The sequence below is a fragment of the Phytophthora infestans genome, genomic scaffold (assembly GCF_000142945.1).
Source record: "Phytophthora infestans T30-4 supercont1.8 genomic scaffold, whole genome shotgun sequence".
In the NCBI taxonomy this organism is placed as follows: Eukaryota; Oomycota; class Peronosporomycetes; order Peronosporales; family Peronosporaceae; genus Phytophthora; species Phytophthora infestans.
Window position 1 is genome coordinate 3,767,246 of NW_003303751.1, and position 26,475 is coordinate 3,793,720.

Sequence of the window (26,475 nt, forward strand, 5' to 3'; positions counted from 1 at the left end):
AGGCAGTACAATGTCGTTCGCCCTTTCTGCGATCCCGTTCTCTTGGGGAGAGTACGCGTTCGTGAACTGCTGCACGATACCGTGTTCAACGCAGTACTCATGCAGCTCCGCTCCAGCGAATTCGCCACCTTGGTCCGACCGAAGATGCAACACTCTGTAGTCGTTGGGATGCGTCCGCAACTCCTTTAGCAGCTTCAAGATGAACCAGGTAGCTTGACTCTTCTTCTCAAGTAGATAGGCCCACTTGTGTCTCGTAGCAACATCCACAATGAACATGAACATAGTAGCTTTACTTGCTGTCTCCACATTCATCGTGCATATGTCCATAGTCAGAGTTTCAAGTGGTTTAGTCGAGCGAACTGGAAGTCGTTTGTGACTCATGGATTTTGTCTTGCTCACAGCACAGGCAATGCATTCGTAGGTGTTCAGATCTTTCGTGTTGAGTTTTACCCCCAAGTCCATCTTATCAGCCATCACCTGAAGCAAAGCCATGTGTAGATGGCCAAAGCGCTGATGCAGGAGCTCCATCGTCTTCTTGTCCTTTACAGCTTGTTTAGCCTTGGCCATGACCATCACACCGGTTGCCTTTTCACTCCGCAGCCGGTAGAGATTGTCTCGCATCTCAAACTTTAGGATAGTGCCCGGTGTCGACATCCACGCCGTCTTCTGGTCCATTGAGCACATCAGCTTGTAGTTTCCTGTAGTCTGAAGATATCCCATACTGATCAGGTTGACCTTGGCGTTTGGTGTGTAGACTACATCATCCAGCAGACGATCCTCAAGTTCACCAGTCGCTTGGTTGATCACTCGCAGTAGGACAGAGCCACTAACCGTCGTGTGCTCCATAGTGCCATTTGCAAAGTCGAGTCGGCTCGTCTTGTCTTCTCGCAGTGTCGTGAACAGAGATAGATCACCACAAATGTTGGCCTGTGATCCCGAGTCGAGGATCCACTCCGTAAAGTTTCTCTCAACAGATTGCATGTTCTCATTTCGTCCAACTGCATTCACTGAAAACGTCTGACCTTGGCTCGCAGTGCCTTGTCCTTGGCTGGTCTCAGTACCCTGAGTTGGTCCACCTCTGGGACCTGTCTCATTGCCTTGGGTACTGTTACTTTCTTGGCGTCCCTCTTCAGATTGAGGTCCATAGTGACTCATCTGATTCCGTCGTGGCGACCGACTGCGTCCTCCACGTCTGCGTTGCACTGGTCCATCGCGTCTTTGTTGCCCACGAGGAGACGACATGCCTCGACTCTGGGGCCACGCAATGGGGATCGTCCTCTTGGCAGCGAGTGACGCTGTCCTGCACGTCTTCTCGGTGGCGAGCGCCAGCGAGGTGGTGACCATGACGGCCTAAAGTTTCCGCGATGTGGCGAGCGTCCACGAATTGGCGAGTATCTGCGATCGGGTGAGCGTCCACGATCTGGCGAACGTCCTTGGTAGCGCGGCCCAGGTGGACCTCTCATCGGTGAGTAGCGCGGTAGCGACGATCTTGGGGGTCCAACATTCTCCCGAGGTGGCAGTCTCCAGTCTCCTCCTCCAAAAGGTGATGTGTAGCCTCGCCCATAGTCAACGGGTTGATTGGTACGTGCTTCTCTTAGTCCAGGCCACTCACCTTCAAACAGTCCTCCATAAGATGGTCCATACGATCCTCTCTGTCCACCATACGATCCTCCATCGTACCGTCGTCCTTCAAGACCTTGATATCCTTGTGGCTCAGCATAACGACCTTGGTAGCTATCTTCTGGCACAGATGAACCCACTTGTGGTCCACCTCTATGGCCTGGCTCAAACGTAGGTCTATGCAATCCACTCGAAAAACCCTGGCCTAAGGAGTAGAACAGTGCATCCCACGTCGGAAGTGGTCTTAGAAAATGTCCACCCACCCCCACCACCCACTGGTGCTGCGCAGCATCCATTGTCGGTATCTGCCATCCATACGATGTTCCGACCTCATGCTGAGTACTCGCCATAGGCTGCAGTAGTTGCATCGGCTGCATGGCTTGCAGCTTGTTTGAACAGGTTGCATACTCAGGCTAGGTTGGGTACTTTGAATGGGTTGGTTGCCTTGCACAGCTTGAGTAGTTTGCTCAACTTGAGTAAGTTGCATGCTTTGATTGGGTTGAACACCTTGCACAGCCTGTGAAGGTTGCTCAACTTGGGTAAGTTGCGTGCTTTGACTGGGTTGAAGTTGCAATTGCTGCGGCGTCATCGGTACACTCATATCATCCGCCGGTTCGACTTTGCGTTCCTCCGTCTCATCGTCATCGCTTGCACATGATGGCGGAGAGTAGATGGGTGATACCGAGCGTTTCTCACGGCTTGCACCAGTCGCACCTTCACTTGGGTGCGGCGATCTCAGCGCCAGGTTCTCAAACAGACGACGCGGTTCACTAGTCGTTGGCATCGTATGCACGCGGCGCACGGAGTTAATTAGTGAGACCGCCTGCTTCTTGGTCTTCTTCTTCTTCAGTCGTTGTACCAACTCAGGCTTCAGTTCCATGCCAGTGTTTGCAGTACATTCTGCGTACCAATGGCCATGCTGGTCACAGTTAGCACAGGTATAGCGCTGTTTCTTTTCAGCATTCTTGCCCTTGCGCTGCCTCTGACGCTTGCCTGCATGTCCTTGTCTTGCATGTTGGCTCACATTATTCACTTGGTTCGTGTTTGACTGCGTTGTCCTTGGCGCCGCTAGTGACATCTGCTGTTGCAACTGGTTGCTTGAGTGTTCCGCAGTGCGCAGGCGCTGTAGCGCTTCAGCAAGTGTCATGGTCCGACGATCGTGCTTGCTCATCCAGAGTGAGTGCTCTCGTGCCAGCTCAGGAAACATCAACAGCGTGTTCGAGATAAGTAGACTTGCATGTTCCCACTCTTCAAACTCGCCCTTCGCTAGTCGCAGTCGGCGCACTATAGCATCAATGTCTTGCACATACTTAGTCACAGCTTCCTTGGGCTGCAGCTGACGGTTCATCAGTTCGCGCCGTAGGTAGTCAGGGTTAACGCCGTCACCCGCCTCAAAATGCTCAGTAATTCGTTGCCAAAGTAGTGACGGGGCATCCATTTGATCACGGATGGAGTTGATCTTGAATGTTGTTCGTAGATCCACCGAGAGTGACAATGCTAGGGCTGAGAAAGCCTTCACCTTCCTTGCCTTGTACCACTCAGCATACTTAGGCCTCTTGTAGCCCTATTTGGAGTCAAATCTCTCGGCACCATAGGTAATCTCGCCCAGCAGGCAGCTCTCAAAATGCAACGGCACCTCACTAACCCACGCCGTGTATTCTTCCTTCTTTGATAACGGGGGCAGCCGAATGTCGGCCATGTTGCGCAGCGACTTCGTGTGCTCTGCGAGCTCTGCGTCGTCGTAGCGCCCGCCGGGGTTCTGGTTGTCCAGCATGCTTGGTAGACTGCTCTGGGCTTCGCTGTGCCCTGTGCTGGGGTCACTGCCGTCACTTGGATTGCTTTGTGGCGGTGGTGGCTAGTTTCTAACTGGAAAGTTGCGAGTTCGCAATCTTTCAAGTAGATTTTCTACCAATGATCGACCACCTTGAATTCCGGATAATGACCGGATAAGGTGTTCGGCTTCTTCGTGTGACAGAACATCATCGTCACGTCCAGTAGCTACATCAGTCACATTATGAGCCAATCGGCGCGCTCCTCGACTCCCATTCGCCGAAACTCCGCCAGCGTTTTGATCTTCCACACCAGGTGCGTCCGTTGTCGAGCCATGGACCCTATTTGGGCTCATAACCTGAGGTGACGCAGGGCGCTTCACTGGACTGCTCTCTAAGCGTAGGTCACTTCTAAGCGTAGGTGCCATTAGAATAGATTTACACTTAAGTAGTAAAGCAATCAAAAGAGGTACGTAAACACAGTGAGTGCCGGGCAAAAGGCCACGACAGGGCTGCAGTACTGGTGTGGGCTTGCTCTTCTCTCTGAGGTTCGCTGAGCCGCAAATTGAATTGTGAGAGAGAGAGAGAGCAAGCCTCACGCAAGCCAGTACGCCTCTCCGCAAGTTCTACTCGATACATAAACTAATATAAACCATACTTTACCTAAGTCAGTGTCGTCGTGAGCAGCACGGCAGCACAGTCGTTCTTGTCCATTGATCATAGTAAACTTGGTATAACCGCACGTGGTACGTCGGTAAGTGCGCAGCCGCAGGCTGCAGCAACAGGCGTAGGATAGGATGTAGGATCGGCTGTCAGTGTCAATGCCAGGCACTGACAGTCCACTTGTATGTACTGCTGGTGCTAGCCTCTTCACACAGGGGCTGGCATCTCACAGTGTTGCTGTGCTACAGACAATGTGCAGGTACTACTACTTCGGAGTATTATGTGGATGTGAGGACCTCTGCCATCGACGGAGAAGCCGTCGTTTTCATATCCACCGAAGCTGAGGGGTGGCCGCACTCGCTTGACTACGTCGCGCCTTGGACTCGGCTCGGTATCCGATATACGTGGCGTCCTTGAGGTAGCTGAACAGCTTGGACGCCACGTTCTTGTTGGGCTGGACGGGGTGTATTGAAGTAGAAGTTGGCGTGGGACGAGCTGCGACTCGAGTGGCTCGGTGAGCCTTGGTGTCGGCTGTCTTAGCCTTCCACTTCAAGTCGTGTACGTGTGGCTGCACACGTTGGATACGGAGTCGACTAGGAAGTACAGGTCTATGGGCTTCCTCGACTTCTTGTTGAGATTGGAGCTCGTTGATGTCGCCATTGGCAATATCGGCAGCTGCGACGGTGCTCGTTTTAAAACCATCATCGGCCGCGGCAATTAGAGAGGCGTTTGCTGCAGGTACCGCGAGAAGCCTGACGTACAGCTCTATGATGAATGCCGCCGAGGAGCTTCTTAAGAAGGGGATTGAGACCGTGGTGTCTTGGGCCTTGTATGCGACGATTGACAAGCTGTGGTACGTGGGCGTACCGGTGAAGTCGTCCATGGTCGTGACCACCGTCGGCTTGGCGTTCTGGACTTGTGCGGCGACGTCGGTGCAGGAAAAACCGAGCTTTAGCTCTTCTTGGGGCGTCTTTAGAGGTTTGTACAGCATGATGGTCAGACATTGGCTGCGGCTGGCAGCCTCGTGAGAATCGCTGGTCTCGATCAGCGGTGTGGTGACAGAGCTGTCGACGATCTCGATCAGCGGCGTGATGGCAGCAGCGCTGTCGAGGATGAGGACGGCGTGACGAAGTGCACACTTGGAAACAGCGGTGCTGTCTACTGAAGAAGGCGCGACGATGGTCTTGGGGACAGTACGGAATCGCGTCCAGCGAAGACGTGTGGTGTTGGGATCCACAGGCGTCCACTGGAACGTTCGAGTCGGTAGGGGGTGGTGGGGAAGATCTCCTTGGACAGGCGGCACGAAGGCGAATGCTGAGGGCATCGTTGATGGCGAAGGTTGGTGATTCTTGATGTGCTTGTGTTCTCCGGATGAAAAGGCAAAATGAGCTCTGCTGGTGAGAAAGACGGAAGGTTTAGACCCGCGTGTGGTAAGTTCTTGAACAATGCACAAGGTTTATTTCCTTGGCCAAGCTTAAGTACTGCTCTTTCACTGTGTTCATTTGTGACAATTTATTGGTTGAAGCGCATAGTGAGGCTTTGGAAAGATTAAACTTTTAGCGGCAAGCTTTTTCGCTCTATTGGAAAGAGCATCTGGTATTATGCTAGTGAAACCAACGCGAAATGGTGAGAGCAGCTTGTGCCTAGGCTAGCTCCGCCTTCTTTGCATCTTTATCCCAAGTGTACCGATTGAAGCTGTGGCAGAAGTTGCGACCTGACTTCAAGTTGGTGTGGATAATTTGCATGGCGGATGGCCGCAAGTCTGCGTACGCGAGAAGGTCGTTCGTGCATGGTGCCTCACGCAAATTTTGGAATTGAGCGATATGCTGCGGATGGACTTGGATGGCAAGAAGCCACAATGTGATGGTCACATCGTCCAGGCATCCGAGTCCCTGTAACTCTTCACGATTGTTCGCAATGAAATTAACCACGTCCATCGACATGAGGTAGTGTGGACCCCATGCAAAAGGTGGGAACTCGTCAAGTGGGTACACGGATTCAGGCAGATAGTAGCGTCGCTGCGGGTCTCGCTCTGGAAGGAACGTGTTGCCTTCTTTCACGTGGCCGGCATACAGATCAGTGAGGGGTTCGAAGGCTGCGAGTTGCTCCGCAAAGACATCAGCCCGTACATACACGTCCTCATCAGCGATCATGACGTATCCAGCTCGTCGCAGTGCATGGTCGGTTCCAACGAGATGAAGAAATTCTTTGACCTTGTGGGGCAAGGTTGCGTACGAATCCTCGCAGTCCAGAACGTCTGTGAGCAAGTCACCACCGTAAATCTTCAGCTCGTAGGCGATAGCCTGACGAACGTCTTCGCTCGCATCACCTGGGAGCCTGCAAGCAGCAAAAAGTACGCGAACATTTGCCGGTAAGCTATCCTTGCTTGCCCAGGTTCGGCGGATGGCCTGTCGGAACGGGAAACCGTCGATGACTCGGGTCTTCACTCCGATGACCAGCAACGGCGGATTGGTCGGGCTATTGTACGGGGTATTAGCTGTCATGTCACCGGTGGCATGAGCTACATGGTTTGCTGCTCCTTCGCTCCTCCTCTGCTGAAACCACCTCAGTAGGCTCCAGATATCAGCTTCTCCGAATTCAGGTCCGTAGAGCGCTAATTCGTCAAGGCGCAGCTGTTTCAAGGACGCTGCGAGCCCCTCGTCGCTCAGAACGGTAAATGTGACGTCCTCTGATTGTAGTAGCTTTTTTCCTGTTTCAGGAGTAGCTGAATCGATCATGACGAGCCGCGCCGTGTGGTTGCCACTGTCTATTGATTCTATCATGAGATCCCCGCTCTCGATTGGAATACAGCGCCGCCAGGTATTGTCCAGTTGCAAGCACAGCCAACGATGCCCTGTGTACGCGGCCATTAGTGAGCTGAAGTCCGGCGTGACCATCTGGAAGCGGAAAACTAGCGGAGACTTGTACTGCGCGTTCGGTTCCGGATACAGCACATGCAGCCCCTTCAACAGGGCGTCTTCCTGTTGTAATGCACTCGCATCACTGTCGACGATGGAAGCGTTGCCACTCCACAGGAAGGTCGCGCAAAGTAGCAAGATAAAGCTCAGCCGATTCATCTTTAGCTGGTTCCCAGTCTTTTTGCTTGTCAAAAGCTGGAAGGTCGTAATGCAAGATCCACCAATCACCAGCTTCATATAAAGTCATTTTGAAGTTCTTGTCATTGGAATCAACTAGCACTCTTGAACGAATCGAATCTTGCCTACAATACTACCTGAACTCAGCCGTCTACTTTCCCTTCATAACGTGGCGTGATACTAGTAGCGATGCGATAATGTAGAGCGCGGATCTGACCACGGCCAGCACGAACGATCCGTTGAGCGTGACGTCGTCGGCCTTGCTCAGTGGACGCGCCTGTGGGACCCACAACACGAACATGAGAATGGCCGTGACCTGTGCGATACCCACAAATACTTTGCCACCCAGCACGAAGATGGAGCGCTTCTTACAGCACGTGATGCCCAGCGTGAGTGCCACAAAGGAGAGAGCTCCCGCACTCATGCTGATGCCTCCGAAGGCAAGTGTCGCCGATCCCAAAGCACCACAAGACTTGTCCAGGAACTTGTTGAACTGTGTCGGGTCCATGCCTGCCGTCGTGGCCAGCATGGTAGCATACGAGAGCTGTGTTTCTTCGCTTACATCGCCGGCGCGACTGTAGCCATCACACACGCTGTAGTCGGAGAAGTTGGCCATCAGACTCGAATCCACCTCCGTAACATCGTACTTAGAAGACGTGTGAAAGAGGTAGCAGTGGTCAAAGCTGGCGGTTGCGTTGGCTCCGTTGCTGCCCGAGGAGAATTTCAACGTTTGTGCAGAAACCCCAGACCCCTGCAGCGAAATCAGAGCTGTCCAGTGTGCTCTGGAGTGACTCGTTCACAGTCGTACTTGTGGTCCAGAGCGGCAGCGAGAAGGCCACGATGTTGAGCGCCACGGCCACGAATAACACGATGAGAGACACGAGACCTGCGCACGAACAAGCCATTGTACTGTAGTGTTCTTCTTCTAGTTCCTATTCACTTGAAGGCCGGAGGGTCGATCTGGAAATGATATGCCAATCTACCTTAACATTTAAAGTGGCAGCCATCTGATTCGCACCCATAGACACAACAAGCGAATCGCTTGAAGCGAAGGAAGAGGAGCAGCCAGTCTTCATCCAGGCAACTCCAGCTCAAGCTGTCAACAGGTGTCGCTGTCGATGTGTGAACTGCCGCTAATCAGCTTTGGCGGTTGTTGAGTCAAAAATTTCGAGTTGATCTTGCCGAGCTAATGGTGTGAGATGCAACGCCCATTTTTACCAGCGTCCACGGATGCTAAATTGGTCCTTTTGCAATTGGCATTGGAAGCTATAGATACTCTCGTATTTGGTGATGGTGGACTTTCTCGAAGCCCCGCACTTCTCTTCTTTCATTCATTTCTTCTCAACTGCCAGGCGGGCGGTTGGTGGCTCGCGAGGTCATGCTGTCCTTGTCTTGTGGAGCCAGTGCGGCGCCCTCGACGCCAACTGCCTTCAAGACGATATCACTGCCGCCTGCAAATAAGCGGCTGGCCTACGAAACGTTCCTGGAGAAACGAGCGTTGGCGGCGACGGAGCTCCAGCGGCCTCAAGCATCTCACGGCTCTCAACTGGAGCGGTCGATCCGCAGCTACGATAGCCTCGCGGCTCAAGTGCGGCCGCTACACCAGGCCGAGAACAGGATGACATCGACATTGATGGAGATCATTCGCACTCCAGATCCTCAAACGCTGAAGGTCCGCAAGACCCGAAGTATGGCGCTGTCCAAAGTGGATCTGGACGAGATCGAGCTTCCAGAAATGCATGAAGCGCTATGTCGCGTCTTCTGCCAACCCAACTCGTGGTCGCCTGCGTTTGCGTCGCCCGGGGACTTTACGATCAAAATGTCGTCGGTCTTTCTGGACCACGGCGAGATCTGCTTCCGCATTGCAGTAATGTGTTGCTGTGCCAGATCCATTTCCGATGGCTCTCGTGTCAAGCCGGCCTCAAAGCGGCAGTACTATGTATCGTACGTCGAGCGAACACAACAGGAGATCGCCTGGTTAACAGCGGCACTCTCGCTGCAGTATCTTGGTCATCGCTTGGCTGACAAGATGCCTACGCATGGAACACGCCTCATCACGACGCCGAAGCAGCGAGCTCTGAACGAGTACGGCGATAAAGTGATTCAATTCTTGAGCTTCGTCATGCAAATCACCGAGATAGGCTTCAACGGACTTGTCGAGCTGAAAGAGCCTGTGTCTAACAACGTACGCGTACGCGATTTTCTGGGGCTCACGCTGAGCTTTGGCGACCAGACAATCGTCGCAACGAGCTCATGCGACGCTCGAATTGAAGGCCAAGATGGCGGCAATCGGCCGGTACTGCCAAGTGCTTGGCTGGATATTGACGTGAGCTTGTCTACGGAGGCGAATTGTTTTGGGAAATGGCGATGTCCACGTGAAGCTGCTTTTTCTCGTGTGCTCGGACGCTCGTATGATGCAGGTAGCACTTGTGATGACTTTGGTCAGCTGATGCGGTCGAACAGTTGCCTCAATCGATCCGGAGGTGGTAAGTGCGTCCGCTTTATTGACCCAAGCTACTGGCAGGACGATACGCCAAACGACGGATCATTCACTGTGGAGGTTTCCAGTGTGTCGGTCATGGATAGTGTCGCTAAGTTTGCAATCAGTGTGCTCTTCTACTCGAACGGAGAGTTGGAGATGACAACTGTTGATCGTCGCTACTCCGAGTTCGACGAGCTGGCCACGACGCTCGAGGAGAAGGTGCCATCGCTGCAGGTTCGTAAGCTGCTTCCACCGAAAACTTTCTTCCGCTACCTGTCAGCAAGTTTCTTAGAGCGGCGAGCTGCGTACTTGCAGCAGTTTCTCTCACGTCTGCTTCGACTAAATTTTCAAGGCGTTCTGGACCAGGAAATCCCTCTAACGGCCGAGCCGCGTGTGCGCAATTTCCTCAAACTGCCTGCTGTTGAGTGGATTGTGGTCCCATGGAGCAAGCAGTCACCGACCCCCAGAGCACTCCGAGAAGGCTTTTGCTCATATTTTTCGCTGTCACCTACTGCAGCGTCCGAATTTTCTCCCAGGTACAACCTATCTCCTCGCCGCAACCCACGCTGCATTCCCGCCGACTCGACGTCACGTCGCTATGAGAGTCTGATGCTTAAGCGCAGTGACTCGATGTAGAAGCAAAGAGAAGTATGAATAACATTTCTTTTAGAAATCGCTTAAGTCTCACACGTCACAGATATGTGACGTGTGTAAGCCTATCGCCTTTCATCGCTATCCCAGAGCATAGTCCAATCAAATGGAGAAGGCGGAGGTGGACGAGCTGAGTGAGCTCACGCAGCGCGTGTGCGAGAACGTGGCGGCGTATGTGGGTGCTCAACTAGATGGTGAGTAGTATGTATAAGTTTAAAGGCTCTCATAGGAGCGGGACCTCCGTGGCAGTCCCCAATCTGATGCTAGCGCTTGTGTACTGGGTCAGGCTCGCTCGAGTCGATGCAGTTGATGCAGACGGTTGTTTACAACATCAACGGAAAGTACATGGGTATGAAGCACGAGGTCGAAAGCGTCGGCAAACTGTCTAAGGTGCTGGAGGCGCGAGGTATTTTATTACTGCAAGGGAAACGGGGGAATGGAGCAACTATTATAGCTGAAGTGATCATGTGTATTTGACGTTTGGTCAGCAAAAACAATGGGGGAGAAAATGAATATCATCGACGATATCGATGAGGAGCTCACGGAGCTTGAGGATATGGTGAACCAGCTCGAGCAGTACACGGGATCCCTTGGTTCGTTGCTACAATTGTTCTTAGGATGCATCACCGTTGTTAATTTTTTACTGATAATTATTTTCTTGCCACAGAGCTCAAGTTTAATGAAGTTCGCTAGATCAGAAGGTGATGACTCCAACATCTTTTCGGGTAGGTGGGAGGGGGGGGGAGAAGTTTTTTTGCGATGCAAATGCACGGACAATACTTGTACGTGCGCCGGACACCAAAGGTGCACTGAGTCAGTACTACTGACCACCATTACCAGTAGCCGTGATGCCTAATTGAAGACCCATTTCCAGCTCTTCCTGACCACGAAGGTCTTGGTTGGCTCTGGACTTAATGAACTGGATCGCCACCTCGCCTCAACTAACTTGATTTTAGTATTGGGTTAAAATCGTTGTTTCCTTCTTCTATTTTTAGTGCTGAATTGATGCTGGTAACGGCTAACTGCTGTATTGTGGGCATGGGCGCTGTCCCTTCACTACAGCAAACGGCTCGCGGCGCACTCCTCCGCGATTCTTGAGCTGAAGCTGTCAGTAGCAATGTCCGCGATGCAGAACATGAAGTGTGTGGTCGTCGGGTGAGTGGCAGCGTAGAATTGTCTAGTCCGGTGAAGAGGATCGGGAGGCTGATGTTTCTTGTGCTTGACAACCTCCCGCTAGCGACGGAGCTGTGGGCAAGACGTGCGTGCTCATCTCGTACACGACCAACACCTTTCCAGGCGAGTACATCCCCACGGTGTTCGACAACTACAGCGCCAACGTCATGGTAGACAACAGGCCCATCAACCTGGGACTTTGGGATACAGCAGGTCAGGAAGACTACGATCGCCTGCGTCCGCTGAGCTACCCACAGACAGATGTGTTTCTCATCTGCTTCTCTGTCGTTAGGTATGGTGATGTCACTTGGTTGTGGTTATTGGATTTGCTCTAATATGATGTTATTGCTGCAGTCGTGCCTCGTTCGAGAACGTCAAGTCTAAGTGGCTGCCAGAAATCCGTCATCACGCTCCGGGTGTGCCGTTCATTCTCGTGGGCACGAAGTCAGATCTACGGGACGACGAAGAAACGCTCGAAAAGCTTAAAGAGAAGAAGCTCGCCCCAATCACCAAGGAGCAGGTATTTTTATTCCGAGAACAAGAAGGCGGTGGGAAGGTGATGATAAGACTAACGTGCTGCTGCTGTTGATGTGACCAGGGTGAGACTCTCAAAACCGAGCTAGGTGCGTACAAGTATATGGAATGCTCGGCACTGACGCAGAAGGGGCTCAAGTCGGTGTTCGACGAGGCCATTCGATGTGTGATCACGAACCAGCAGAATCCCAAGGCCAAGCAACGATCTTTTAAGTGCTCCATTCTGTAGACATGGTTTGACGACTGGTGAGACCATTGCTTTCACGGTTCTTGTTGGGTCTTTGAACCATGCTCGTCGGTAACAATCCAGTAAATGCATCACTACTTTTTACGATCTTTGCTTGAAGTGCGTGGCTATGTCGAAAGCAATTTTATAAACTTGATGAGCTATTTTCGAAATTTGTTTGGCTGAATTCGCAATACTGAGATTAACTGAGTGATGGCCAGCCCGAGCCAGGCTCTGACGTCTTGGCTGCTCAGCGCGGCCTACACAGGCGGCACGCTGTGCGTGGGAGCGCTGTTCCTTCTGTACATGTACCAGGACCGGCTACTCTACTTCCCTACGATTCCAGGCGCCTCCAAATTTACGAAAGACAACCCCCCCGGTGCGTTATCTCAAGCACAGTCATTCCTCAGCAAGTACTGATCATTCTGCTATTGGCAGGATACCGACATCCCGGAGAATTCTCCATCGAGTATGAGGACCTAATGATCCCATGCAAAGACGGCGTGAAGATCAACGCGTGGCTTATGAAGCAGAAGGAGCACTCCACTCGTCCGACGCTCATCTTCTTTCACGGCAACGCCGGAAGTGAGTTCATCGCGCATGTTGTTGCGTTATTGTTAAAATTGTGATATTAACAACTACTCGTTTACTGCAGACATTGGCTATCGTCTGCCGAACGCCGTGCAGCTGTTCCGGAAGGTGGGAGCTAACATTTTGCTCGTGGACTACCGAGGATTCGGCCACAGTGAGGGAACCCCGTCGGAGGAAGGGATTAAGTTAGATGCTGAGGTATAATGTTCACTGGATCAGTTAAGATTGCTGATAGTTAATGCGTACCGTAATTGACATTGACAGGCTGTTTTGGACGCCATGTACGCTCGTACGGACATCGACTCGTCGAATCTCGTGGCGTTTGGCCGATCGCTCGGTGGAGCAGTGTCTGTCTACCTCGCTGAGAAAGAGCCTTCTAGAGTACGAAAAAAATAGCTGGTGATCTGTGTCGATACGTCTAACCAAATGTGTTGTGGTGCAGGTGGCTGCTGTTGTGTTGGAGAACACATTCCTCAGCATTTCAGCCATGGTAGACGCACTGATGCCATTCCTCACGTACGTCAAGCCGCTGGTTCTGCGAATGGACTGGGACAACGAGCGGGCTATTCAAAAGCTAAAGCAACCGATCCTGTTCATCGCGGGTATGCAGGACGAGTTGGTGCCTCACTCTCACATGGAGAAGCTGCGCTCTCTCGCCACCTCGAGTCAGCGTGTCGTGTGGTTTCCTGTACCTGGCGGAACACACAACGACTCGTGGCTACGCGGAGGCGACAAGTATTACTCGGAGCTGCGGCAATTCCTGGAAGCGCTGGGCGTCGACACCACGTGCTTGACAAGCGACGGGTCCTCAGACGAAGACGTTGTACCTCCTGTGGAAGAGAACGCCATCCCAAACATGCTGCAGCAGCCACTGCTCAGCTCGCTGCAGAGGCCCAAGTCCGAGTAGAGTTAGGCTTAACACCCGAATAAGTTTACCGGTATGTTGCTGCAACTACTGGTACAGTTGTAGTCGAAGTACTCTCAAATCTGATTGGCTGATGGGTCTTTTCACGTCGGAATCCCGTCGGGAGCCTTCCCGAGATCTTTTCACTTTGCAATCCTAACACAAGCTCCGACCTGTCGTAATGGTGCTTCAGACGACCTCAATTCTTCGTCGGGTTGCGCTTTCTGCGCGCCTGGCGTCCTCGCGCGCACTGTCCAGTGCTGCCTCCAGCTCGGGCGCCTTCCTGACGATGGAGACGCGCTCCAACGGCGTGGCAATTGTGCGGCTGGACGACAAAGCGGCTAAAGTGAACACGATCTCATCCAAGATGACGTCGGAAATGTCGGTGATGCTGGACACGGTGGAGAACGACCCCAATATCAAGTCTGTGGTGCTCATCTCAGCTAAGCCTGGTGTGTTCATCGCTGGCGCTGACATCGCCGAGCTTAACGCGTGCAAGACGGAGGAGGAGATGCGTGCCATGTCTAGCGCTGGCCAGGCCTTTATGAACCGCCTGGCTGACTCTAAAAAGCCCTTCGTGGCAGCCATCGAGGGCTCCTGCATGGGTGGCGGCCTCGAGGTGGCACTCGCCTGCCACTACCGTGTGGCTGCGCAGAGCAAGAAGACGCAGTTGGCGCTACCTGAAGTCATGCTGGGGCTTTTGCCAGGCGCAGGAGGCACTCAGCGTCTGCCAGCGCTTGTGGGCATCCAGGCCTCACTGGATATGATGCTCACGGGCAAGAACATTAAGCCTGACAAAGCCCTTAAAATGGGCCTCGTGAACCAAGTGGCCGACCCATTTGCACTCGAGAGTGCAGCCATCTCAGCAGCTGAACAACTGGCTGCAGGCAGTCTGAAGCCTAAGAAGAAGAGCAAAGGACTGGTCAATCGCATATTGGAGGATACGCCGCTGCGTCAGGTTGTCTTCAACAAGGCCGGGGAGATGGTGGAGAAGAAGACGGGAGGTCATTACCCCGCGCCCAAGCTCATTCTGGAGGCCGCACAAACGGGGATTGAGCAAGGTCTCACGAAAGGTCTGGAGGTCGAGGCTTCCAATTTTGCCAAACTGGGGATGACCAGCGAGGCTAAGGCTCTCATGAGTATCTTCTTCGGACAGACGGCTCTTAAGAAGAATCGCTATGGCAAACCTGCGAAGCCTGTGGAGACTATGGCAGTTGTTGGTGCTGGTCTCATGGGAGCTGGCATCGCACAAGTGTCTGCTGCTAAAGGTGTGCGTGTCCTGCTAAAAGATCGCGACGCTGCAGCTGCTGCGAAGGGAGAAGACTACGTACGCAACAATTTGGACCAGAAGGTGAAGCGCAAGCGCATGACAATCTACGATCGTGACGCTGTTATGGCCAACGTCGTGCCTCTGTCTGACGAGGATGATGTCTGGAAAACGCACATCAAGAAGGCAGATCTCGCTATTGAGGCAGTTTTCGAGGACTTGGCTCTCAAGCACAAGGTTCTGTCGGATCTGGAGAACTACGTGTCGAAAGATTGCGTCATTGCTACTAATACATCGGCGCTTCCGATCGCTGACATCGCGTCGGCCTGCAGGCGACCAGAGAACGTGATCGGCATGCACTACTTCTCACCTGTGCCTAGTATGCCGTTACTGGAGATCATTCGTCACGCTGGTACGAGCGATGCGACTGCTTCGAAGGCTGTGGATCTGGGACTGCGTCAAGGCAAGACTGCTATCGTGGTGAAGGATGTGCCTGGTTTCTATGTAAACCGCTGTCTTGGTCCGTACATTGCAGAGACGCTGGCACTTGTGGGCGATGGCGTCGAGCCGGAGAAACTCGATAAACTTATGACCAAGTGGGGTCTTCCTGTGGGCCCCATCACGCTGGCGGACGAGGTGGGGCTGGATGTGGCGTACCATGTAAACCAGACGCTTTCAAAGGCGCTGGGTGTGCGTATGGGAGGCGGCGATGCGAAGTTGTTTGAAGAGATGATTGAGCAGGGGTTCCTTGGCAAGAAATCCGGCAAGGGCTTCTTCGTGCAGCCTCCTAAGGGCAAGAAAGGAAAGAAGACGTTGAATGCTGATGCCATGAACCTCATCAAGAAGTTCCAGAAACAAGATCTGAAGCTCAGCGATGAGGACACGGTCAACCGTCTGATCTCTCGTTTCGTGAACGAGGCAGTTCTGTGTGTGCAAGATGAAATCATCGAGTCTCCATCGGAGGGCGACATTGGCGCCGTGTTCGGCATTGGCTTTCCGCCTTTCGTTGGCGGCCCCTTTCGCTACGTTGACAAGGTGGGCAGCACCAAGTTCACGGAGATGATGCAGCGTTATGCTGACCAGTACGGCCCGCAGTTTGCCCCTGCACCTCTGCTTGAAGACATGGCCAAGACGAACAAGAAGTTCCACTCGAAATAAGCAGCTTTCATTAAGGCGCAAGTGTCAGGCGTTCGTTTTATCATCTCAAAGAGTACAACAAAATGCGTTGAAGACAATGAAGAAATGCACTTTTTTCATTTTGTTTTGTGCTCTTGGTATCATGTGGTAAGACCCCATCATATTGCTACATGGAAGTGCAGTTTGGCCCATGACGATCAGGAGATGCCAGATCTCTGTCGAAGACAAAACGAGAGTCAACGCGTGCAGTGAGAGCAACCTAAAACTACAATGGCGGGTACGAACCAGCTTGGTCTGGACCTTGTTCTCACGCTCTTGGCTCTGTCGACGTAGATCCTCCACACGCTGTAGCTTCTCGTCAAGCTCCACCACCTTCATCGCCAGGATCACCATGGTCAACAAAGTGTACTTAAGTATATAAGTCGTGTCCGTACCTGGTGCACTTTAAAGCTGCCCGAGCGACTCGGTTCAGAGGCCGCCGCATTCGCAGACACGAGCAAGTCCTGCTTCAGACGTCGCGCTAAGGAGATGCGTAATGCGTTCCTACGTTCTTCCTCTTCGGCCTTTTTGGCCTCTTCCGACGTGTTGCTATGGAGCTTTTCGACGAGTTGTGGAGGAGGATCAGGAGCTGTCGCCTTCTGCTCTTGGTGGTACTCTTTCAATTGAGTCTCGCGCTCGCGTTTCTTCTTTGCAATAATGCGGTCGCGCTGCTTCTTCAAGTACTCTTCACGGCGTTTGAGTTCGTCCGCTGAGATCTCAGCCACCTGTTGCCATTCGCGCTGCTTATTGCGATTCTCTTCGAGAGATTCCTTATTCTTCTTGCAGATCTCCTCAGCTCTCTTCTTACTTTCACGGATCTGTTGCTGCACCTCAGCAGGGGACAGTTGTCTCGCATTAGAGGCCGCACTAGCGTGCTTGTCTTCGGCCACCTTTGCCGCTACTGACGCAAGACGGAGCTGCTCGCCCTGCACGACCATCGACATGGCGAGTGCCGCTTCCAACTCGGCCTGCTCCATCTCCTCCTGCTTGTAGAGCACACTAAGCTCCATGAACTGGGCCTCTAGGTCGTGTTCGTCGTCTGTAACCTCTTCACACAGCTCTTTGATGGCCTCCAATTCGAGCTCGAGGTTTCGCTTGACCATAAGCTTCTTGAAACTCATGAAGTCGTCCATGGCCAAGATTTGGTTGATTACGTCTGCGCTAACGCCGTCGCTGACGGAGCCGCCTGCAGCTTCTCGCTGCCTCTCGCAAATAGCAGCAAAGTCCGTTGCCGTGAGCCCCATCTCGGCCAAATGTGAGCCTAAAACGTTCTCCACCACTTGGCGAAACTGCGCGTGCAGCTCCGTGTAGATGAATTTGTTCTCCTCGCTCGTGTCGAAGCTGGCGCAGTTGTCGTCGATGAAGCACATAACCGGCAGCTCCCAAGCCGGAGAGCGGAACAGATTTAGCACGTAATCGAACACCCAGTCGCTCTCCTCGGCCGTGAATTCCAGCGCAGTGTCGGCCATGCTCGACTGGCAGTATCCTAGTTGTTTCCAGCGCGTCGTTTCGTGCACCAAGATCCCAAATGGCTACATTGCTGATCGAGTTTCGCCCAATCATAGATCGAGTCACCCCAGATCCGTTTTGGCTCACCACAAGTCTAGCGCCACCTGTAGCCAAGATGGAGGAAGGTCCCATGGCGTCGACTAAGCTCTACGTGGGCAATCTCTTCTACGAGCTCACGCAACGCGACGTGGAGGCAGAATTTGGCAAGGTGTGGCTACATATCCGTACGCTTTAACTCTCCCCTATCTCTGATCTCTACATCCCTTTCAACTCTCTGTAGTTTGGTCCCATCGAACAGTGCGCTGTCAAGAAAGGCTACGCGTTCGTCCATTACGAGCAGCTAGAAGACGCTGAGTTGGCTGTACAAGAGATGAATGACAAAGAACTGGGTGGCCGTCGTCTGCGCGTGGCCTTCGCCGTCTCGCACGGCACCCAGCGCCGCTTCGACGGCCCTCCACCTCCCATGCAGAATAATGCGAGTCCGGCGCCGCCCCCGCTGCTGCACAGTCCACGCTTCCCCGTGAACGCATCGCCCAATCTGTTCGTGGCTAACATCCCACCTCATATTAAGATGAGTGAACTGGACCAGGCCTTTGCCCAGTTTGGGGAAGTCAAGAATGTCAAGGTGCTGCCCCAGGCCAGACCCGATGCCCCCATGTCCGCCTTCGTGGACTACACGGACATCTCGTCGGCCCAGAAGGCCCACAGTGCGACGATCATCGTGGCGGGCCAACATCTGCGCACGGACTATAATTTCCGCAAGTACGTTCGAGTTAACAATAATTGACATGGCCACATCTAATAGCGTTGTGTGGTTTTAGGAGCAAAGGAGACGGACCCAAACGTGTGAGTCGAGGCAGTTTCGATGGTAGTGGCGCTTACGACGACGAAGAACGCGGAGGAGGACGAGCTCGCTACGACTCGTTCGACTCCGGAAGGAAGAGCCGGTACGAAGACGAGTTCGAAGACTCGGACCACCGCCGTCATCATCATCACCGCCACTCAAGTCGTCACCATTCGTCGCGCCACAGTCGTGAGAGCCCTGAGGAGCGGGGACGCAGTGGTTCTCCTCCGCGTTATCGCCGCCACAGCACTAGCAGCAGCTTGCGGAGAGGCGACGAGGCCGCGGGGATGGGTGAGCGTTCGCGTGACTATCCCGGTAAGCGCTCGTACGGGCGTCCTGATGAGATCGACGAGTTTGATCAACCCGAACGTCGTCCGTACTATGAGGCTCGGTCGAGAGAAGAGGAACGGGTGCCCCGCAAGTACTCGGGAAGGACACTGGACAAGTCCCCGCAAGAGTACCGTCGCTACAGTCGACCGGAGATGTCGTCGCGCCACGGATCGCGTCGTGGTCCCCGGAACGACCGCAGCTGGTACGTAGCTGTGTGCTTGTGTGAAAGTGCTGTTGTGGTTGTCGTGGCCTAATCTTTTGGTTGTAGGTCCCCTCCTCCGTCGGGCGGACCTCGCAGTCGTAGCCGTAGTCGCTAGACCTGTACAGCTTGCTTGGTGCGATACGTTTCTGCGATTATGTGAAGATCAATAGTGTCTCCTCTATCCCGGGTGCGAGCGAAAGCATGCTGTGGGCATCTCGGAACATGTCGTGGAGTTTCGAGAGGGTTTGGTTGGTAAGCAATCCAGTTATATTTCGGACAAAAATGGATCGGTGGTCGCTACGGTTGAGCCACGATTGCTAGCCTGCATTAGTTTTTCGTGGATGAATTGTTCGCTGGTGTACTTGATTTTTGCAGACGTCTTACTAGGGGCGTGTGTGTGTGTGTGTGGGGGGGGTAAACGTAACGCGTGGTGTACAGTTTGGATGATCTTACAAACTTGGCTGGCCTTCTCCTTCACCACGCTTTTTGGGTACCCCAGGCATGTTAACTTTGAGTGGATGGAAGTGGCTCACCTGGCACTCCAGTTCAAAGCACGGTTAGCTTTCGCAGCTATCAGTCGCAAATACTCCGCTAATTGCACACTTCTCGTCAAGCATCCCCATCCCAACTGTAAAGATGCCCAAGGTCCTGTTTGCCTGCGCAATTGCTGCTGCTTACGCGTCACAACTCAGTTCGGGTGAAGTCATTACGGCAACTGAGCGCAATCTCCGAGTCAACGCCGACTCGAGTTTCAGCTCCAACGGCGATGCTGCCGCTGGTTTGGAGGAGAAAACTTGGCACTTTATCGTCGCGTACCCTTGCAAGTGGGGTCTGTGGTAATTGCCTGACTTCATTGGCGTAGCCTACGATGATCCCAGATAGTTCAAGCTGAATAACAACCGAGAATTTCAGCAAATTGTGTTTCATGTTTTACGACTTCATTTCTCAATCTGCCACTCTTCGGCACAACCCCCACAAAACAAGACGATGAATATCTTCGCCCTCGCGCTGTGGCTGTCGACTTTGACGAGCGCTGCTGCGAGCTCAAGCCTGGTGGAGAAAGCGAGTCCCTTCATCAAGACCGGACAGCGCGGACTACGTGATGAGGCTACAAGCCTACATGCTGCTACCGACAACAAAGAAAAGATATGCTACTTCCTCTTCTGGCCCTTCCAGTGCTAAACCCTCTTCCCTGCCCCGTCGACAGTATAATTCAATCTCCTAATTTGATGGTGCAAACGACTTGGAGGATATCATTATTTGTCTCTCATCCTGGTGCTCTGTCCACCCTAGTTTACTGACGCTACCGTGCCGGGCCGGCACTGCCGGCCTGCTGCTCCACCATGTCGCGATACTTACCACCCGCCAGTCGCATTAACTCTGCGTGACCACCCAGCTCCACGATTGAGCCGTCACGCGATCACATCCGCCTTCCGAATCGTGGACAAACAGTGAGCCACCACGATTATCGTGCGCTGCTTCTGCGCCATCAACACGTCCAGCGACGCCTGCACGATGTGCTAACTCTCGCTGTCCAATGCACTCGTCGCCTCGTCCAGCAGCAACACATCCGGGTCGAGCAGAATGGCGCGTGCAATGGCGGTACGTTGCTTCTTACCGTCAGATACCTGTGCGCCACGGTCGCCTACAGGGCCCCCGAAAAAAAAATTGACGACACAGTAATTTCAATAAATAAGCAGACATTATTTATGTTGTCACCCTAAACTAGGCTCGTGCATAATTTATGGTGGCTGCATATTACATCCGGTAATTTATGCGTACAGTTTCCTGAAGTTATCTGCAGCAGTCAATCGATCGCCACGAACCAGTCGTTTTGTTGCCGAATCGGCTGATCTCAGCAGACTCATTTTCTTTTCTCTCACTTCCCACTTTAGAAATGATTCTCTTCCTGCGCGAAAATGCTGGTTACTGGGACGCACAAACACTTGACACAGCAACTCGAGCGTAGATACCTGTTATTGATTCAATAAACCTTGGTTATTGCAGCAGTAACTCAATTATTTATTGGTCTTCTAGCTAAAGCATCATAACGTATTGCCAACATACAAGCTAGCTTCGCGATAATTTATCGTGAAGATGCTACTACGATAAATAACAATATCATTTTCGGACCCCCTGGTCGCCTACCTCCGTGTCGAGCGCCAACTGGAAGTTCGAGATAAAGTCGAAAGCGTTAGCGCTCTTGGCCGCAGTCGCTACTTCTGCACGGCTCGCACTCGGTTTGCCCAGAGCGACGTTCTCCGCAATCGTCCCTGAGAGCAGTACCGGCTCCTGGCTCACCAGCGAGATGCGGTCTCGCAGCCACGGCACACTCTGACTACGCACGTCGTGCCCGTCCAGCGTCACCATGCCCGACGACGGATCGTAGAACCGCTTCAAAAGTGCGATTGCCGTACTCTTGCAGCTGCCACTTGCACCCACTAGAGCCACCGTCTGACCGCCTCAAACAGACAGGTTATAGCCTTGGTAAATGGCGGCGTTCGGGCGGGACGGGTACGCAAACGTGAGATTCTTGAAGTCGATATTGCCCTGGATACTTGGCAGCACGGTCCCGGTAGTGGACGTTGCATCAATCTCTGGCACGCGGTCGATGATCTTGAACACGTTAACCGCATCTCGCTTTTGCCTTCTCGTCGTCTACAGATCCTTGGGAGGCCATGCTGCTGCTAAACGAACCTGTCATGAAGACCGTGATGATCGTAAAGAGATCGTAGAAGTTGACCGTTCCCTTTGTGACCCAGTAGCCACCAACATAGAAGATAAGAGCGAGCGAGAGGAACAGTACGCCCTGCAACAGACCAAAGGCGGTGCCTCCCGAGACACCTGCTCGCTTGTCCTGCTCGTTTGAGCCATCCAGTACTTGGCAGTCAGCAACTGCCCCATGCCGAAAGAGGCTACTGTGCGGATCGCGTCGATGGCTTCAGATAGCAAGGAGCCTGCAGCAGCATCGGCGCTGTTACTCGTCTTGGCGTTCACCTGTCCCCGCATGTTCTTGATATGCATGAAGTTGCAGCCCACCAGCAGCGGCACAATGACCGTCATGACAAGTGTCATCGGCCAGCTGTAGATGAACGAGAGCGCAAGAATAATGACTGTCGTTGCCACGCCCACTACCACACGACTGAGGTTTTCGGATGTCATAGAGTGCAAGACAGCGGAATCGCTGGCCAGACGGGATATGAGAGCACCGGAAGAGTTTTCTGCTAAATCGAATCAGCCAACCTCTTGGCGAAGCATGGCACCGTATGCCACAACGCGAGTTCGGGCCGCGGGTCGATATGAAGCCACGCCAAAGCCGTAGTTCATCATTGTTATCGCCAAACAGCACACAAGGGCTAGAATACCCAGGTACATCGAAAAGTAGCGCATGTCGTGCAACATCTCGCTCTTCGTCTTGTTCGTCTCGAAATATAGCTTGATGGAAACACCGATAAGCAGACCGTTTACACGGTACACGACACCATAGACCACGTCACCAAGACCGCCCAATGCCATGAATTTCCATTCGGGGAAGGCCATCTTCTAGATCCTCGACGTGCCTACCTTGTGAGCAGGATCATCAATTTCAGACGCGCGGGCTTCGGTGGCACCTGCTTCATCAACATCTTCGCTCGCCGCGCAGGTCTGCGTAATCGATCTTACCGGCTCGCGAGTAGACCGAGGCTCTTCCGCCTAAGCTGTTTCGTCCACGGTCTCGCTATTCCTCATGTCCTTCCCCCCTTGCTGCCGCTTGCGATTGGGTTTCCAGCAGAAGAAGGAAGTGGCCATTAGGAAGACGCAACAACTCTTCATGAGAACCGAGCTCCACAATCTGACCGCCACTGTGGACGGCAATACGGTCGGCATCCCGGGTCGTGGTGCGCCACTATGACCGTCGTGCGGTTCGACCCCGCCACCAACCGATCCAAATGTGCCTGTACAATCCACTCGCTCTCCGTGTCCAGTGCACTCGTCGCCTCACCCAGCAGCAGGATTGGAGGGTTCTTGATGATAGCTGTATCGCACTTCGCAACCGCTCGTTCACTTTGGATCTGGCTTGCCGGTAGTATTTCTGGACTTGGTATCGCCATCGTCTTGGGTCTCGGTTTTTCATCTTGGTACTGCCCACTGGCATGACCGCTTCTAAAGTGGATCCAGGATCCCATCCACGTACCAAGTAGAACGGGGTATCGCCCCGGATCATGTCCTATGCGGTATCCATTGCGAAGGCGCTTGACTAGAACATTACCCGGCGAGTATCTACGTGGGTAAGGTCGGCTCTTACTTGAACTACAACCCCGACAAGACTTGACGTGTCTTTCCACACCAGCGTAGCGTCCATGCCAGTAGTGGTCGCGCCTAACACGCTGATTGGTCTGCACCACACCTTGGTGTCCACCTTCCAGAGAGTGATGACAGTTCTGGGGGACTTCATGTGTCATCGTGGTAGATACCACGAGACTTAGCTGGATCTGCTGTTGTGTCTTGCTCCGGCGGCTACCTCCAAGATCGTGGAGTACGTTATCATCCGTAAGGACGAACTAGTCGGCTAAGCTTAGCGTGTCGCGTGCTGCTCTGTATCCAAGTTCCTCGACTTCTCCTCGTAGCACTGCTTTGAGATTCGACAATCGTTGCTCCGCATCTTGTGCCTTAGCGATACGTCGTCTGCGCCCTTCTTGAACACTCACTGGGTCGGCTTCACCTGCACTCGGCTTCGACTGAGTCTGTGCCCCAGTCTGCGGCTCATCATGTTGGACTTCGGAAAGTACATTTCGCGTTTGGTTCTCGTCGTGTGTATCACCTTCTTGGTCTACAGCCTCGTCAGCAAACCGGACTCTTTTACGGGTCCTGGCTTGAGAACGGGTCGCCGCCATGAGCAGGTCCAATTCATCGCGCACGAAATCGCATAAGGTCTTGCGCGTCGCTAAGTGACAAGCGTCGGAAAATAAATAGAGCCTGTTGAAACAGGATTTTTAACCTCCGCATTACTTGGCTCGTCATAGATCACCTGTGTGATTCGCTTGAGCTGAACGAGTTCAGCTTTTCGGGATTCACTTAGTACTACCTTCTTTGATTCCCACGCTTCGGTTGCTAGGAGTCAGTGGCTGCATTGTATTCTCGGGTCACATGCAGATACCTGACTGATTTGAGACGTGCCGTGACTTCTTTGTGGCGACCTAAATGAGTCATGCTTTGTTCCGACACAGTGCTTGCTGGATTGCGAGCCTCGAGTCGCCGACAATCACCAACTCGGTGGCTCCGTATTCTAGGGCAGCCAATACTCCATTATTCATTCCTGAGTAGTCAGCTACGTTACCCGTCATCTTATAAAGGAAAGCACTCGTTGCAAGGACTATTTGCCAATCTGGTGATCGCCACACAGTTTGGTAGACATGCGTAGAGCAGGCTTGGGCTCATACGAGTTGTCGCTGAACCTTTGTTTGGCGGTGTCATGAGTTCCAACGACTCATTAATCGACAAGAAGTTCGTCCCGGCGCATGCAACAACTGGATGAATGCGCACTCGGTTTCCTTCACGCGTTCCACAATAAAGTGCCGTGATGATAGCAGCACTGCAAATTGAACTACTCGGCCGAAGAGTGATTTTGATTTCATTACCCATCTCAGCGTTGAGAACCGAGTGTACACCCTGCCGTATTAGTCCTGCTAACTGTGTGTAGCCTGCTTTTAGCACTAGTAGTAATGCCAACACTTTCTTCTCCGCCGGATGGTAATTCATGTCAGCATCTTTCAGAACGCGTCCGCAGAGTCACACCGAACGCAACTTATCGTTGTGCCTTTGAAGTATTGTTGAACTTAGATACCACTGATTTGCGAATAACGTGATGTGTACATATTTTGAACTGTCTAAGTGCCGAAGGATCGGTGCATTGGCAACATTCTTCTTCAAATCATCGAAGCTTCGTCGGGCGGTGGTCAGGTCTCCACCAGAAGCGAAATCTTCTTCCTTGAGCTGGTATAGTGCGGCACCATACACCACAAAGTCCTGAATGAATTGAATCATCGTAGTTAAGTGCTCCCAAGAAAGGCTGCATACCCTTCTTCGTTCTAGGAAAATCCAGGTCTAGGATGGAGTTGAGCGTTTTTGGGTTTGCTCGTATTCAGTCCCGCGAAACTTCGTGCGACAGCTAATTGTGGTGTTGGAATTCCCACGTGACCTCTAGCTACAAATGTAGTTAGGATGTTCCCATAACAATACGTCTACTAGGATAGTAAACGATCGTTCGGGCGGACCTGAAGACCCCAGTTCTGCCCTTGCACCGGGACAAACTGGACCTTGTAAACTACTTATATAGGCCACCAGTAAAAAAAAAGAACACGCTACTAGCACGAGCAAAGCTAGCAGGTGGTATGGATCCTCGGGGTTCCAACAGCGAAAGGGTACCAGGCACGGGTAAGCCTTTTACGAGGTCACCGAGTGTTCAACACTCGGTTGGAAGAATAAAAGTAAGCCAATTCAAGCACTCCCAGTTGTGCAAATAGGCAACAATAAGCCGTCACGTAAAACCTCCCGATAATAATCGGCCAATACACAAAGTCTCTTGGCCTTGCCGGATGAACCCTCGCTACAGAGCTTCGAGTTCACCGACAGGCATAACACACTCAAACAAGCTTGACCTGACGCTTACCTTGAAGCCGGACGTCGCTCTGTGTGCTTGAGTGAAAATTCTGTTCTGTATTTAAGCTTACCCTTTCGGGTCTATTCCTAATAGGAAGTCCTAATCAAGTATACAAATATCAAGTGAACAATGATCTATTATGGATCTTCTTGCATGCCAAGCGTCGTCTGCACCGTCGCATGAGTATCTTTAACGGCTTGCGCCCTGTCCCAGACGGTGAACGTGTCTTCCAAAGGTCGCTGAGTCTTCCGCGAACTCATCCCAACCGCCACTGAGGGTTCGTACCGTAGATGGTCCGCTGAATGCGAATCCGGCCAGTCCATTATTAATAATAAGGACAGCCTGGATTCAGTGACATAGGGCCGTATCCGATACTTGTTGAAAACTCGGAGGTGACGCCGTCGAGTCCTATGCACCTTAGCGTCTCCGTACATCACCTGACCGAGGGCTCGTCGCTTGAACATCTTGGGCGGTGTCACGTCTTTGTCGACGGGTAATAATCCGCAACTACGGAGAAATCACTACACCACAACTGCCCCTGTCGCAATGGAAGCCACGGTACTGGTGCCCGTTGTGACATTTCTTCATTCTCCAATTTACCATCCAGTCACCGCATGTCCAAGCGTTTGAATCGAGCCGTGACCAGCGCGCTTCAGCGTCTCAATCCTCGCCGACGTCGCGAACGTGAACAGCTGGAGATACGTCAGCTCATCTTCCTCTTGAATCATCGGTGCCTTGCTCATCACCATGCATTACTCGTCTTGGTTCTCAGGAGGGCGACACCGAAGTTTCGAGCGCC

At 52.7% G+C, this 26,475-nt stretch overlaps 10 protein-coding genes across 10 annotated transcripts; 7 read left to right on the forward strand and 3 right to left on the reverse strand.

Moving 5' to 3' along the window:
* Window positions 1-1,594: 1,594 nt before the first annotated feature.
* Window positions 1,595-6,916, reverse strand: PITG_06688 (uncharacterized protein; the record flags this gene model as incomplete). The annotated part of the gene is made up of 7 exons (XM_002998721.1): window positions 1,595-1,797; window positions 2,029-2,390; window positions 2,529-2,956; window positions 3,266-3,475; window positions 3,632-3,783; window positions 4,410-5,443; window positions 5,739-6,916. 7 exons carry the CDS (start codon window positions 6,554-6,556, stop codon window positions 1,595-1,597), a joined length of 3,207 nt encoding a protein of 1,068 aa, XP_002998767.1.
* A 2,050-nt stretch (window positions 6,917-8,966) lies between these two features.
* Window positions 8,967-9,972, forward strand: PITG_06689 (sporangia induced conserved hypothetical protein; the record flags this gene model as incomplete). The annotated part of the gene is made up of 2 exons (XM_002998722.1): window positions 8,967-9,848; window positions 9,931-9,972. 2 exons carry the CDS (start codon window positions 8,967-8,969, stop codon window positions 9,970-9,972), a joined length of 924 nt encoding a protein of 307 aa, XP_002998768.1.
* Window positions 9,973-10,386: 414 nt separating this feature from the next.
* Window positions 10,387-11,249, forward strand: PITG_06690 (uncharacterized protein; the record flags this gene model as incomplete). The annotated part of the gene is made up of 5 exons (XM_002998723.1): window positions 10,387-10,474; window positions 10,567-10,686; window positions 10,769-10,873; window positions 10,948-11,005; window positions 11,155-11,249. The coding sequence occupies 4 exons, from the start codon at window positions 10,387-10,389 to the stop codon at window positions 10,971-10,973; spliced, it is 339 nt and encodes a 112-aa protein (XP_002998769.1).
* PITG_06691 (cell division control protein 42) lies at window positions 11,090-12,325 on the forward strand (the record flags this gene model as incomplete). Its single annotated transcript, XM_002998724.1, has 4 exons — window positions 11,090-11,435; window positions 11,518-11,745; window positions 11,808-11,973; window positions 12,052-12,325. 3 exons carry the CDS (start codon window positions 11,621-11,623, stop codon window positions 12,214-12,216), a joined length of 456 nt encoding a protein of 151 aa, XP_002998770.1.
* A 101-nt stretch (window positions 12,326-12,426) lies between these two features.
* Window positions 12,427-13,711, forward strand: PITG_06692 (serine protease family S09X, putative; the record flags this gene model as incomplete). The annotated part of the gene is made up of 5 exons (XM_002998725.1): window positions 12,427-12,592; window positions 12,652-12,798; window positions 12,869-13,002; window positions 13,069-13,185; window positions 13,247-13,711. 5 exons carry the CDS (start codon window positions 12,427-12,429, stop codon window positions 13,709-13,711), a joined length of 1,029 nt encoding a protein of 342 aa, XP_002998771.1.
* A 178-nt stretch (window positions 13,712-13,889) lies between these two features.
* Window positions 13,890-16,133, forward strand: PITG_06693 (trifunctional enzyme subunit alpha, putative; the record flags this gene model as incomplete). Its single annotated transcript, XM_002998726.1, has 2 exons — window positions 13,890-14,054; window positions 14,115-16,133. The coding sequence occupies 2 exons, from the start codon at window positions 13,890-13,892 to the stop codon at window positions 16,131-16,133; spliced, it is 2,184 nt and encodes a 727-aa protein (XP_002998772.1).
* A 286-nt stretch (window positions 16,134-16,419) lies between these two features.
* Window positions 16,420-17,620, reverse strand: PITG_06694 (uncharacterized protein; the record flags this gene model as incomplete). The annotated part of the gene is made up of 2 exons (XM_002998727.1): window positions 16,420-16,431; window positions 16,547-17,620. The coding sequence occupies 2 exons, from the start codon at window positions 17,618-17,620 to the stop codon at window positions 16,420-16,422; spliced, it is 1,086 nt and encodes a 361-aa protein (XP_002998773.1).
* Window positions 17,621-17,747: 127 nt separating this feature from the next.
* PITG_06695 (uncharacterized protein) lies at window positions 17,748-19,151 on the forward strand (the record flags this gene model as incomplete). Its single annotated transcript, XM_002998728.1, has 4 exons — window positions 17,748-17,868; window positions 17,941-18,422; window positions 18,482-19,036; window positions 19,103-19,151. The coding sequence occupies 4 exons, from the start codon at window positions 17,776-17,778 to the stop codon at window positions 19,149-19,151; spliced, it is 1,179 nt and encodes a 392-aa protein (XP_002998774.1).
* Window positions 19,152-19,672: 521 nt separating this feature from the next.
* PITG_06696 (uncharacterized protein) lies at window positions 19,673-19,876 on the forward strand (the record flags this gene model as incomplete). The annotated part of the gene is made up of 1 exon (XM_002998729.1): window positions 19,673-19,876. The coding sequence occupies one exon, from the start codon at window positions 19,673-19,675 to the stop codon at window positions 19,874-19,876; it is 204 nt and encodes a 67-aa protein (XP_002998775.1).
* A 680-nt stretch (window positions 19,877-20,556) lies between these two features.
* Window positions 20,557-22,576, reverse strand: PITG_06697 (ATP-binding Cassette (ABC) Superfamily; the record flags this gene model as incomplete). Its single annotated transcript, XM_002998730.1, has 6 exons — window positions 20,557-20,681; window positions 20,863-20,890; window positions 21,185-21,477; window positions 21,734-21,785; window positions 21,857-22,257; window positions 22,402-22,576. The coding sequence occupies 6 exons, from the start codon at window positions 22,574-22,576 to the stop codon at window positions 20,557-20,559; spliced, it is 1,074 nt and encodes a 357-aa protein (XP_002998776.1).
* Between the last annotated feature and the right edge of the window lie 3,899 nt (window positions 22,577-26,475).